The sequence below is a fragment of the Gorilla gorilla genome, chromosome 8, assembly GCF_029281585.2.
Source record: "Gorilla gorilla gorilla isolate KB3781 chromosome 8, NHGRI_mGorGor1-v2.1_pri, whole genome shotgun sequence".
Lineage (NCBI taxonomy): Eukaryota > Metazoa > Chordata > Mammalia > Primates > Hominidae > Gorilla > Gorilla gorilla.
The window spans coordinates 14,123,149-14,136,568 of NC_073232.2; the positions used below are offsets into that span (position 1 = coordinate 14,123,149).

The 13,420-nt window shown below is 40.9% G+C and overlaps 1 protein-coding gene across 3 annotated transcripts in view; it reads right to left on the reverse strand.

The window, feature by feature from the left end:
* Window positions 1-13,420, reverse strand: part of AKR1C8 (aldo-keto reductase family 1 member C8) — a 34,170-nt gene that overhangs the window by 4,155 nt on the left and 16,595 nt on the right. For all 3 annotated transcript variants that reach the window (XM_019034617.3, XM_019034616.3, XM_055354061.2), the window contains 5 exons: window positions 4,577-4,744; window positions 3,592-3,708; window positions 2,534-2,611; window positions 1,605-1,727; window positions 321-430 (listed from right to left, as the gene is read on the reverse strand). In XM_019034617.3, coding sequence (XP_018890162.3) covers window positions 321-430; window positions 1,605-1,727; window positions 2,534-2,611; window positions 3,592-3,708; window positions 4,577-4,744 — 596 coding nt within the window. The remainder of the gene's footprint in view (window positions 1-320; window positions 431-1,604; window positions 1,728-2,533; window positions 2,612-3,591; window positions 3,709-4,576; window positions 4,745-13,420) is intronic.

Below are 13,420 nucleotides of genomic sequence, written 5' to 3' on the forward strand. Positions count from 1 at the left end.
AGGGATGTGGGTTACAGAGTATGTCCATTTGCCAAAATTGTACAGCATTACAGCCTAGGCAAATCTTACCTAAAGACCACTTTAAAATTTATTTTAGGAGTGGGGTTGGGAGTAAGTAGTCACATAGATGAAACAGGAAGGAAATAATGTTGGTGACATTTAAGCTCAGTAGTGATACATGGGAACAAACTACACCGTTGCTTTTCGCTTTTAATCTTTGAGCTTTTTTATAATACAATTTTTAAAACTTCGTTTTAATAGGAGTTTTTCAGCATCAGCAGAATTCCCGCCATAGGTTAACTCTTTGACATTCTTATTACCACTGTGGGTCTCTTTGGGATCCCAGGGCACTGTAGGCAACTAGAACAATGTCCTTGGACTTGCAGAACTCCAGGAGTTTGCTCTGGTTGAGGTAAGGGTGACATTCCACCTGTAATTTTTCAAGACCAAAAGGTGTCACAATATATGAGCCAATAACCACATGCAAATTTAAAATTGGTCTGAAGGAATGTGTAATACTACATTAATAGACGTACTATACTTTTCATGTTGGCCCTTTTCCCCATGCACCTTCTGAAGCACTTTCAAATCCCATCATTTGCCATACTGATACAGTAATTTTCTTATTCCTTTTCTATTCGTGTTTGAAAATTATTAAAATACCTTGTGCCCCAATTATAGCCTCTAAAAGCCATTTTTACTGAAAGAAACCAAGATTCCTTAGAGGAAGGGCATATTCCAGTTCTGAGTGTGAAAGTTTCCATTTGAGCCTAGAAGAGCTTGCACTCTAGAAAGGAGAGAAGATAAGAATGACAATGACGCATGCTGCCAAAGGACCCAGGATCTTACTTGAAGAGGCTCCTGCTGGTCAAAATATGGAAATTTGAGCATCAAAAAAATAGTAATTATGATGAATGGAAAATGACGTATTGGCTAAAATTCATAAATTTGCATGGCATTAATCAAATGAGATCAGATCTGTAGCACTAAGCTTCAATTTACAGGAAGTACAAAAGGAACATGTCAAAGTGTGTCACGTGGATCAATGAGTAAGCCATTAGGAATTGATGTGGAAATCTTTACAGGACAAACGACTTGATTTCTTTCATAAAACTGAAACTTTCACTGGATTCCTGACACCACCTTCTCCTGGTTGTCTCCATCTGTCTGGCAGCTTCTTTTCAGTCTCCTTGCCAGTGCCTCTCTGCCTAACCCTCTCCTGTGGATCTTCCTACCTGTTCCTTTTCATCCATGAACTTTCCCTAGGAGAACAAATCCATGTCTGTGAGTTTAGTTACCATCCATAAAGCAATGACTCCAAACATCTGTATCTCCACCTGGACCATCCCGAGCTCCAGACCAAAGCTGCCACTTCCCAACTCAGCACCTCCACATGGCTGTTTCATAGAAACTTTCACCCCCTCTGAAGAATTGTGCTCTTCCACCCCACTCAAATTGCTCTTTCTCTGGTATATCCTATTTCTGAGAGAAAAGAACTCTCATCTACACAGAAGACATCAAAGCAGAAACTTGGAGACATGATTAAGCAGGAAGTGTGTGAAGAGCAAAAAGTCAGAGAAGGCCCCGGTGGGCTAAGGGCTCACCTGGTTGCAGGTGGGCTTGTACTTGAGCCCTGGCTTGTTGAGGATGAGTTCCAGCAGCTTGTGATTGAAATTGGACACTCCAATGGACCTGGTTAAACCTGCTTCTTTGCACTTCTCCAGGGCCTGGGGAGGAAGGATATGGGTGATAGACCTTTAGTGTAAATTTTTCTTTTCAATTGGCGTTTGACTTTGTAAATGCTGGAAATCTGTTTTAACATATATAAATATTAGACTGAATTAAACAGTTTTATCACTTGAATATACAATTTCCTAATGCATTACCTTGCTATGCATATGTTTGTCTCCTTGATTCTATTACAAGCATACTCAGAACAGCAAGTAGACATATTTGTTGTCTCCCACTTATTTTAATGCTACCTATCTGGCTTGAGACATGCAATAGTTCCTTAACAAATTACACCAGAGTCATAAGCAAAGGAGACTCTTGGGTTTTCTGTTAGTAGAGGGTTTTCTGCTACCTCTATTCTAGAATGGGGAAAAAAAAAATGAAAAAAAATCAATCAAATGGGTTTTTCAAGGGCAGGTTCACGGTCCTGCACCTTCCACCCTCCTGCTGAGTCAGTCCGCAGCTGTCCCTCCTCCATGATGTGTTTCTATCCAAAGATAACATGCTGACTCCTTTTGTGCTTCTCTATGCTGACCCCTTATAGGGCTCACATGCTCAACCTGATCTCAAGGCCAAAGGTGCTTCTATGTCTACTTGGAACCTTAGAAGTTACAATTAAAATGAACTGTAGAGGCCATCTCATTCCACTCTCTCACTTCACAGATGAGAACACAGAGGCACAGAGAAGCTCCACATCTGAGGTCAGACAACTGCTGAAGCAAAATCCCATCTCTTCTGACCCCTTCTCCTGCAATTCCAACATCACTACACAGTGCTGCCTGGTGTCTGCAGCAGAACATACCTCCCAAGTGTCACAAAGGTCCACAGTTTCTAAAATAATCTCCCCACTGGCATCCTTTGGCAGTAATTCTTCCCCAGGCTGGAAAATAGAAAAGAAGATAAAGAAGGACATTTTCTATGGAATTCTCCTTTCTGGTGCCTAAGGAGCTCGTCCAAACAACCTTCAAGAGTTTCAGGAGGTGGTGATTATTAATCTGAGTGTGCATATTTGTGCCTACATGTGCATGCATGTGTGCATGTGTGTGTATATATATATGTGTGTATGTGTGTAAATGTGTTTGCATGTGTGTGTTTGCATGCATGTGTGGATTATGTGTACATATGTGTATGTGTGTGCAAAGACATGAGTGGAAAGAAACATAACCTCCAGGCTCCATCCTCCACACATCCCTACTCGTCACGAAGAATGAGGTCCCTACAGTTGGAATTCATTTTGTTTCCCAAGGACAAGCTGGTGTGGAGGACAGTGCTTAATATAGCTATTCATCAATGTGTTTAGCCCCAGTTTATGCTCACCCGACTCAGAGAGTGAGGACATCAGATGTGCTCAGCCAATGTCCACTGTGATGAGAGGTTAGATCAGCGGAGCCCAAAGGAGCCCATCTGTGCCACATGCACCATCACAGGTATCTGTCTTTTGTTGGGCTGAAGGGTACGTACGGGAGACCCTCCCACTAAAGAGGTGGGGGTTCCCATTGTATCTCTGCAGTCTGTGGTAACTCAACATTCTTGAAGATCCTAATGGCTCAGGGCCTCCATTCAGGAACACAAACACTGAGAAATACAGGGCAATGTCCTCAACTGTCTAGGGTAGAGGAAGTGAGATCATTGAATCTGAATCCCCCTTAAGGCTGGGGGACAAGGATAGACAGAAAATCTTGATGGTAGAGTCACTCAATTGTGAAAGATACTCACGAGAGTTTTGGCAATCCTATGCACCTCACTCAAATCTGCCTCCCTCAGGAAGAACCCAGGAAACCAAGCTAGAATGAGATAATTCAGATGCTTACAACCATGATGAAACAGTCTTGGGCATAACAAGGAAAAACAAAAGCTTACCTTCATAGCAAATGGTACATGAATAATGAAGAGATCTACATAGTCCAGTCCAAGTTTCTTCAGTGACCTTTCTAGGGCCGGGTGAACCAATTCTGGCCGAAAGAAAGTAGCCCAAAGCTGCAGTGACCAAAAGAAACAAAAATGGATTATAATTTCACACATTTGAGGACCAAAATTAAACTTCATGGTCAGACATTGAGATGTGAGTCTTAAAACACTGCGGTCCAAAGCTAAAAGAGCTGGGACTAAACATATGTTACTCAGTATAAATCAAGCCCTTGCTGGGATACTGAGATTTCCTTGAATGACTGCAATGTAAGAAAACTGTGAGTAAAACTAATAAGGGGCAGGAAAATCAACTTCAACGTATCAAGGATTAGAGGATTCATCCACCGAAATGAGTCAAGAAATGGCAGGACAGGGAGAACAGAATCTCTTGTCCTGTATAATAAATTCCTAGAAAGAATTGTTCTGAGAGACCTACATTCTAAAAATAAATTATCGATGTAAACACACACAGGGTGCATCCCTGGAGACCTCAGCTCTGTTTACATATGAAGCATGGATTTCCATCTAGGACAATTTTAGAGAGTTCAGAAAACTCAATGCTGATTTGAGAAAAAGTGTTTTCTTGTCTGGATCGCTTTTCTGATTAATATGTGACCTTACTTGCTACATCCTAAGAGCTCTTACTGAAGAACTGAAGGAGTGGACCCACAGTGGCTTGGTTAATCCACACAACAGTTAAAGGAGATAAGTATTATTTCCATTTTATACACGAATACTGTCTGATGCCCAGAGACACTGAAGAATTGTGTTCTACCAGTAACATATTTCAGAGTAAGCAAGTCTTTTCTGTTTCTATAACATGCCTTCATAATATTAGGAGGTAAATAAAGAATTCAACTTAGATCATATTTTCATTTCAAAATAATATATCTGAACTTATAGTGGCCTCTGGCCACTGTACACACAGAACTTTCACCTTGGTGGTGTAGAATATTTCCTCTCTCTTGACGGTACCATCAGCAATCTTCTCCCAAATGGCCTGTCCAACCTCCTCCTCATTTTGGTATAAGTATGCTGAATCAATATGGCGGAAGCCTACATCAATAGCCACTTTGGTGGCCTCGGCAGCCTGGCTTTTGGGAGTCTATAAGACAGGAGTAAAGAGTTGTTGATCTGCCCAACTCAAAGAAAATCAATGCATTTCCCCCAATAGCATTTTCACTGGTGGTTTCTGCTGGCCGCCTCCTCCAATTTTGATGACACGGGTTTCAGTGATAGACCTGTACCCTGAGGACATTGATTAAACTCCAGTATAACTTCTATTCCCAAATGAATTAGAGAAATTGGCTTCACCCTGGAGCATGGAAAAATCATGTCTCATTCCATGTCAATCAACTGTAGAAATTGAATGTAACATATTAGACACACCTTATACTTACTGGATAAAATGGATAATTATGCCATTGAAAGCAACTGGCCCTGTCTGACAGCAGTTGTAAAGTGACTTCTCATGTTATAGTTTTACCAAGATTAAGCACATTGTTCTCTCATTTTTAGAGCAATTCTTGCAAAGCAACCCCAAAGCTCACCCTACCTCACTGTGACCAGTGTGACACTTTAAATTCCCTTCAGTAAACTGAGTGGATGGCGAATAGTGTATTTCATGAGAAGCACAATCTAGTCCCCATTATGACATTATGCCTCTTAAGTCTTCCCTTCTCACTTCCTAATGTGTAGAATTGAGATAAAACAGTAAGTTAGGGTGGGTTCTTGGTAAAACTCCTTTAAACAGAGAAAAGGCCTGAAAAATCAGGCTGCAGACACACATAAGGAAACTTACACAAATCTCTGGCCCATTCGGATAAAAGACAAAGGCCCAACATAAAAACACATTTGTCCTCTATGCCTAAGACATACCAACAACTACACTAATAAGAGAACAAGACTCACCATAGATATGCCTTTGTCCTAACATAAAAACGCCTTTGTCCTTTAAGCCTAAGACATACCCATGACTACACTAATAAGAGAACAAGACCCAACATAGAAATGCCCCTGTCCTTTGTGTAACCAACAGGCTTCTAGAAAGTAGTCTCTCCTCCTTTTGTGGACATGTAAACTGTGGGCTACAGTGGCTTCCAGTGGACACTTTTCTTCTTTGGACATGCTTTTGACTGTGAGCTGAGCCTCTAAGAATCATCACTACAGCCTCTGATTGCTCCTGGGCCAAGGTCCTTGGTCAAGCTTTTACTTCAACTCTCTATTAGTCTCGGACCAAGGTCCTGGACAAAACTTTCCCTTCAGTCTCTGATTGGTCCTGGGCCTAGGTCCAAGGCAAAGCTGAGTAACACTTTCTCCAAGTCCACTCAACACATTCTTTCCTTCCCAGTTCACAACAGCCCAGACCCAACCTCACAGATGACAACCCATTCAGGCCCCCTCTCTACTACAGAGAGCTTTCTTCTTTCATTTATTAAACTTTCCTTCTAACCTCACCCTTTGTGTCCACAATTTTCTTGGTGGTAAGTCAAAAAACTTTGGGTGATACATCATGAGAGACTACTACATTTTCGATACATTGATGAGACTGTAACATATTTTTGGTGCATGGGTTGGGAATGGGATTCATGGGAAGGGTGAGCAGGAGCCAAGCTCCAAACTCTTTACTTTCATTTCAGATTTTTTTTTCTGTCAAGAGCAAACAAAACACTGGGCCCCTGTCAGTGAATAGGGCAGCTGCCAGCCTTACAAGACTCAGGGGACAGGCTTCCTGAAGAGGACTTTGTCAATGCCCATCATCCTCAGGTGTTGGGAATGTTGATTCTATTCCACTCCAGTTTTCTTTCATGGAAGACCTACCTGTCGCATGCAGCTGGAAAGAGGTCCTAAGACAACTGAAAGTTACTGGTCGAGGCTACATCTCAGTGTCATCTGAAGGCTCCTGCACTAACTCCAGTTCCCAACAGCCTGTCAGGGCTTTGGCACCAGAACTTCTAGCCTTTCCTACTGCATTTTCTTTCTCTCTTTTCATGGCTATCATGTCTTCTGTTCCTTCTTTGTATACAATGTTATAGCATTTTTACAAGCTGTGGATATATTCTTATTGGGTAAACTCAGCCAGTGTTGTAGTAATCAGGAGTGTAATTCAAACAGGTACTGTTTTTGTGATTCCCTAGCAACAAGGGGAATTCAACATTTCTGTCTAAATTTTCACCTAATAAGGGCCTTTTTGTCCCTACTGATAGACATTCATGACACTGTATAGGGGGTTATTTCACCACGAATGAATACCCTCCTCCCTCTCCATTTGGGTTGTCTTTCCTCCATGTAAAAATGCCCAGTGAATTTTAACAGTTCCTTATGAAACAAATTAGTTTTTTTTTCCACTGTGGAACATATTATAGGACCAGCCTATTAAGCCTCAAACCTCTAACTTCTACCTGGAAAAAATCTGGAGTCAGAATTTTTACCTAACATTTCAGACCCTACACCACCACCTCGGGGGATAGGATTTTTTTCTCCATGGGGAGCCTTGTCAGCCCTTTGCTCAAAACCTCTGGTTTCCCAATTCCTCTCCCTCCTATGTCCCTCTAACAGTGATCAAACTTCATACCCCATCTGTGAACAGAAAAATGCCACTTTCAACAATCAGAAAGAAACTTCCCTTGAGAAACAAATTCTAGCCTCAGTGCTGTCCCCATCAGAGGGAGGACAGCCATTCAATTCTCAGCTTCTTTTGAGACACCTGTTCTACATCCACTTACACTGAGATTGAAATGAAAAAGAGTATTTTCTGTTTAATAGTCAATCAGTCTCATTCTCTAGAAATTCAATGCTTTACCAGGGCCATAGCTTGAAAAGACAGAGATGGAGTTAAAAGAGTCCCCTCATTAAAGGATCTTACCCAAATCTGACTACTGTACAATGTCTCCCAGACACCTAGGGTACCTCCAGGGAGGCTTATGATCTAAGAAACCTAGAAAGACACAGAACTAGTACCACACACAGGTGAACGTGACTACTACTAATGACTAACTTGTTCAGATCTATGGGTGAAGGTGACACTTGCATCCATGGGTGACTCCTATAACAGTCACTGGGACCTGGAGGATGAGAGAAAAGAGGAAAAGTGGGACACACTTTCTATCTTTCTCTCCACCCTGGGTCACTCTAAAAAGAAGAAAGAGACTAAGGGACATCTTTTCTCCTCCCTTTTCTAGATGAGTAACAAACCATCTTCAGCCTGCACTCTTCTCAAGTGCATTCTGAAGCATTGAGATTCCTTCGACCCTGAGACTCTGAAGAAAAAAAATGGCCATACTGCCCAAGGTAATTTGTAGATTCAATAACATCCCCATCAAGCTACCAATGACTTTCTTCACAGAATTGGAAAAAACTACTTTAAAGTTCATATGGAACCAAAAAAGAGCCCACATTGCCAAGTCAATCCTAAGCCAAAAGAACCAAGCTGGAGGCATCATGCTACCTGACTTCAAACTATACTACAAGGCTACAGTAACCAAAACAGCATGGTACTGGTACCAAAACAGAGATATAGACCAATGGAACAGAACAGAACCCTCAGAAATAATGCCACATATCTACAACCATCTGATCTTTGACAAACCTGACAAAAACAAGAAATGGGGAAATGATTCCCTATTTAATAAACGATGCTGGGAAAACTGGCTAGCCATATGTAGAAAGCTGAAACTGGATCCTTTCCTTACACCTTATACAAAAATTAATTCAAGATGGGTTAAAGACTTAAATGTTAGACCTAAAACCATAAAAACCCTAGAAGAAAACCTAGGCAATACCATTCAGGACATAGGCATGGGCAAGGACTTCATGTCTAAAACACCAAAAGCAATGGCAACAGAAGCCAAAATTGACAAATGGGATCTAATTAAACTAAAGAGCTTCTGCACAGCAAAAGAAACTACCATGAGAGTGAACAGGCAACCTACAAAATGGGAGAAAATTTTTGCAATCTACTCATCTGACAAAGGGCTAATATCCAGAATCTACAATGAACTCAAACAAATTTACAAGAAAAAAACAAACAACCCCATCAAAAAGTGGGCGAAGGATATGAACAGACAGTTCTCAAAAGAAGACATTTATGCAGCCAAAAGACATATGATAAAATGCTCATCATCACTGGTCATCAGAGAAATACAAATCAAACCCACAATGAGATACCATCTCACACCAGTTAGAATGGCGATCATTAACAAGTCAGGAAACAACAGGTGCTGGAGAGGATGTGGAGAAATAGGAGCACTTTTACACTGTTGGTGGGACTGTGACTAGTTCAACCCTTATGGAAGTCAGTGTGGCGATTCCTCAGGGATCTAGAACTAGAAATACCATTTGACCCAGCCATCCCATTACTGGGTATATACCCAAAGGATTATAAATCATGCTGCTATAAAGACACATGCACACATATGTTTATTGTGGCACTATTCACAATAGCAAAGACTTGGAACCAACCCAGATGTCCAACAATGATAGACTGGATTAAGAAAATGTGGCACATATACACCATGGAATACTATGCAGCCATAAAAAATGATGAGTTCATGTCCTTAGTAGGGACATGGATGAAGCTGGAAACCATCATTCTGAGCAAACTACAACAAGGACAAAAAACCAAACACTGCATGTTCTCACTCATAGGTGGGAATTGAACAATGAGAACACATGGACACAGGAAGGGGAACATCACACACTGGGGCCTGTTGTGAGGGGAGTGGGGAGGGATAGCATTTGGAGATATACCTAATGTTAAATGACGAGTTACTGGATGCAGCACACCAACATGGCACATGTATACATATGTAACTAACCTGCACATTGTGCACATGTACCCTAAAACTTAAAGTATAATAAAAAAAAGACAGTAAATGATTAGGCTTATCTGGTAAATTGTATAAAAAACACTGGAAAATGATACGTGATGCTAGCTAGACCTTCTTTCAGTTACATTTATGTGTGTGTTTTTATAGGAATGTTCCAAAATTGTATAAAACTCTTAGAAACCTAATATGCCATAACTCTGGTTATTATGTTGTATGCTACAGAAATAGCCAAATTTGCTTGTCAATTGTTAATCATAATGAACTTCCACCAGATTTAAAAAAAAAAAGACTTCTATTCTTATACACATGGCATGGCTTTCTTACCAACTCTAGGATGGACAGGCCTAGACTCCTGAGAAAAGTGTTAATTTTAATACTATGCAACAACTAGATCTTTTCTGCAGACAGGAGTGGAAACGGTCTGAGGTTTCCTATGTGCAAGCCTTCTTTGCCCTGAAAAACAACCCAGATCTTTGTAAGCATTATAAAATTGACCCTGCCCTCTTAACAGTTATATCAGACAAGCCCACAGTAGACAACTCCTCAAAGTCAGAGAAATGACCCCCGAGGAAACCCTCAAATGCAACTCCCAGGTGCCCCAGCCCTTCTTGTCCCCACTTTCCAGAGCCTCTCTTGTCACATAATCATCAATTCCTCCAGTTCTACCACCCAAACCCCCGAGTCCACTACTATCCCTACCAGAAATGCCTGATAGTCATGGTACCACTACAGTCCAGATTCCTTTTTCATTACAAGACCTTAAACAAATAGAGGGAGACCTGGGCAAGTTATTTGATGACCCTGAGAGATATATAAAGGCTTTCCAAAATCTAACTTAAGTGTTTGATCTTACATAGAGAGATGTTATGTTACTCTTAAACTAAACCCTAACTACTACTGAGAAACAGAGAGCTCTGCAGACAACAAAGAGATTCAGAGATGAAAACATGTTTCCTGTAACTGGCTGAAAAAGAAAACCAGTAAAAAGGGGAAAAAGAATGAAAAAGAGACAAGATCCCCATTCCCAGTAACAAGAGAGACAATATCCCTTGAAAACCCTAATGAGAGTTCTAGTGATCCCATAGAGGTGTGAAAAAGAAAGCATTTTCTGATGTACATATTAAAAGACTGACAAAAAATCAGAACCAATCTCTTAATTACTCTAAACCATTCAGGTTGAATCTAAAAACAGATGAAAATACCTCAGCCTTTATGGGAAGACTGAGATAGACTTTAGTGAAACCCACCTCCCTATCTACTGATTCAATTGAGGGACAATTAATCTTAAAAGACAAATTTATTACTCAGACAAGCACTGACATCAAAAGGAAACTACAAAAACAGGTCATAGGTCCAAATAACACCCTAGAGAAACTCCTGAAAGTAACTACTTTAGTCTTTTACAATAGGGACCAGGAGGAGGAGGGCCAGGAGAAGGAGAGGAAACACACAAAAAAAGGACAGAGACTCTAGGGACCACATTACAGGCCTATAAAAATCCAAGATCCCCCAGGTACACCTACTAACTATTACCAGTGCGGCAAGCCAGGACCCTTTAAAAAGAACTGTCAAAGCAACAAAAAGAAGTCATCTCAACCCTGTTCAACCCGTGGTGACCACTGGAAGGTGGATTGTCCCTGGAGACACAGGTCACTGGGTCCAGGGCCAGTCTCCCAGAGGGTCCAACAAGACTGATGGGTCCTGGGACTCAATTCCCCTACTCCAGTGACTCAACCTGCCATCACTACCCAGGGGCCCCAGGTGATGCTAAAGATAAAAGGCAAAAAAAAGTAGATTTTGTTCAAAACTCTGAAGCCAGTCTCTCTATTCTCCTCTCCAGTTCAGGCCTCCCCTCCTCCCATCACACAACTGTTATGGGCATCTCAGGAAAGACCTTAACCCGATATTTTTCTAAACCACTTAATTCTGATAGGGGGTGTAAGAATTAAAGAAAGAGGAAGAAACACAAAAGAAACATGAAAAGATGGCTCGCCAGTCTGGACAGACTTATTTTAGAGAAAACAGACCTGAGAGGTGCCTTCTGGCTGAGTTAGGTCAGAGGCTCACTCTCTTTACAGACTAAGAGTGTTTAAGGATTCAGAGTGGGAGAGTTGATCAGAGCCTTGGACTCCTTCTGTGTTTCTTTGTTGTGCTTATGTGGGAGGGAGAGTTGTGTGCCTGTTGCCATACATCTTTCTGAAGCTGCAGGCATATCCCCCGAGTCTGCTTTTAGCTTCCCTATCTTAGTGCACCTGAAGGGAAAGAAATGTGATTAAAGCCCACTGTTTTACTGAAGCCCATTGTATGAGGGTGAAGTTTGGCAGTTACCCAAGAGACTGTCCCCCGCACCTCCCCCTGTGCCTGAGCTGTCTTTTCTGTGTTTTACTGTCTGCTCTTTCTGGCTGCTTGTAGTTAGAAGAGAAGTGATTTCCTTGAAATGCCTGAGGCTAGAAAGGGAGCTGCAATTTAAAGTGGCGGTGTTTGTCCGAGATGATGGTGCTCCTGTTCTGTAATTCCAGACCCTATAGTTATGAAAGGACAAAGGGTTATGTGTTGTTTCTCGCTACTTCCTGCTGGGGGGCGGGGGAGACTTTCTTGGTGTTGGATTGATTGCAGGAGCAACACGGTCTGTAGATGCTTCTGGGTAGTTGTCTACAAAATGGCCATGATTCTGTCGGTTAAAAATTTTTGGAAAAGATTAATTAAGCTGGGTAAAAACATTAGTTCTTTTTAGCAGTGTTTCTTATTAGGCCTGATTGGTTGAGACAGAAGTAACATTTTTTTCTTAATGACAGTCAGAGGCGCATGTTTGGAAAGATCCATTTGTTTTTTTTTTTATTGTTAGTAACTGTTATTCCTGTTATGAGGATAATAATTAAGCAAAATCTTACACAGTAACTGAGATTATTTATCAGATATTCAATCCTGAGGGTACTACAGTATATAGTCCTACTGCAAATAGTAGAGTGAGTAAAGCATTTCTCACGAGGGTAGCATAGTAAATAATTTCCGTTAAAAAAAGTTGTAATATTTAGCTTAAAAGGAGAGGTAGAAAAAATAAAAAGTATTTGGTGAGGTAGGGTTGAGGCTGAGTAAGATGAGTAATTTTCACTTAGTTACTTACTTTTTATCATTTTCAGCTTAAGATTTCTTATTTGTTGACAGTGATATTTAGGACATTTTTGGGCTGTCAGGGGTTGCTTCCTTAGCTTTCCAGGTTTTGACTCGAGTGTGATGTATTTAGGAGTTGATTCCTGTAACAGGTACCGTCTTAATTACCCTGGGTTCCATGGACTCACTAGACATGGGGGCAAAGGATTTTGGACACCCTTAGTTATTAGTTGTTGGCACCAGCAGTGAAGAGATTTCCTCCTGTGATGGTCGGGGGACTCAGAGGCAGCGCCTGCTGAAACATCTGGTTTTCGGTTTACAGGACTTTAGGAAAGCATAGCTTATTTTACAAACTTGTAGCGAGAAAAATTAGAATTTAAACAGTAGAAAATAATAAAAAGTGTAAAACATTACACAACACTACCATTTAACAACAGGTGTGCTATAGTTTTTGAAACATAATTTTCTCTCTTCAGTTTCCCACTTTTATTAAAAGACAGATTATGGTAGGATTGGTTTGCTTTATTATACTTGGCTTAATTATTTGCATACAGTGCAGTAAGAATAATTATTTGTTACATAGGCCTTTTAAATTAGCTTTGATGGAACTTTGTTCCATAGAAGGAATCTGAGATAAGGCCTTTTTAAAGCCAACCCCATTCATGAATTTGTACCATTAAATACCTATGAGTTGGTGAATTTCTCTTCTCTTGAGGTCCCAAGATAACTTAGGGTTCCTGGCCTGCTAGAAAGTGACATTCTTTACTTACCATGGATCAGAAACCCTGTACAGGGACTCTGTAGACAAAATATGAGGTTAGTTTTCCAAGGGCTTTATTGGC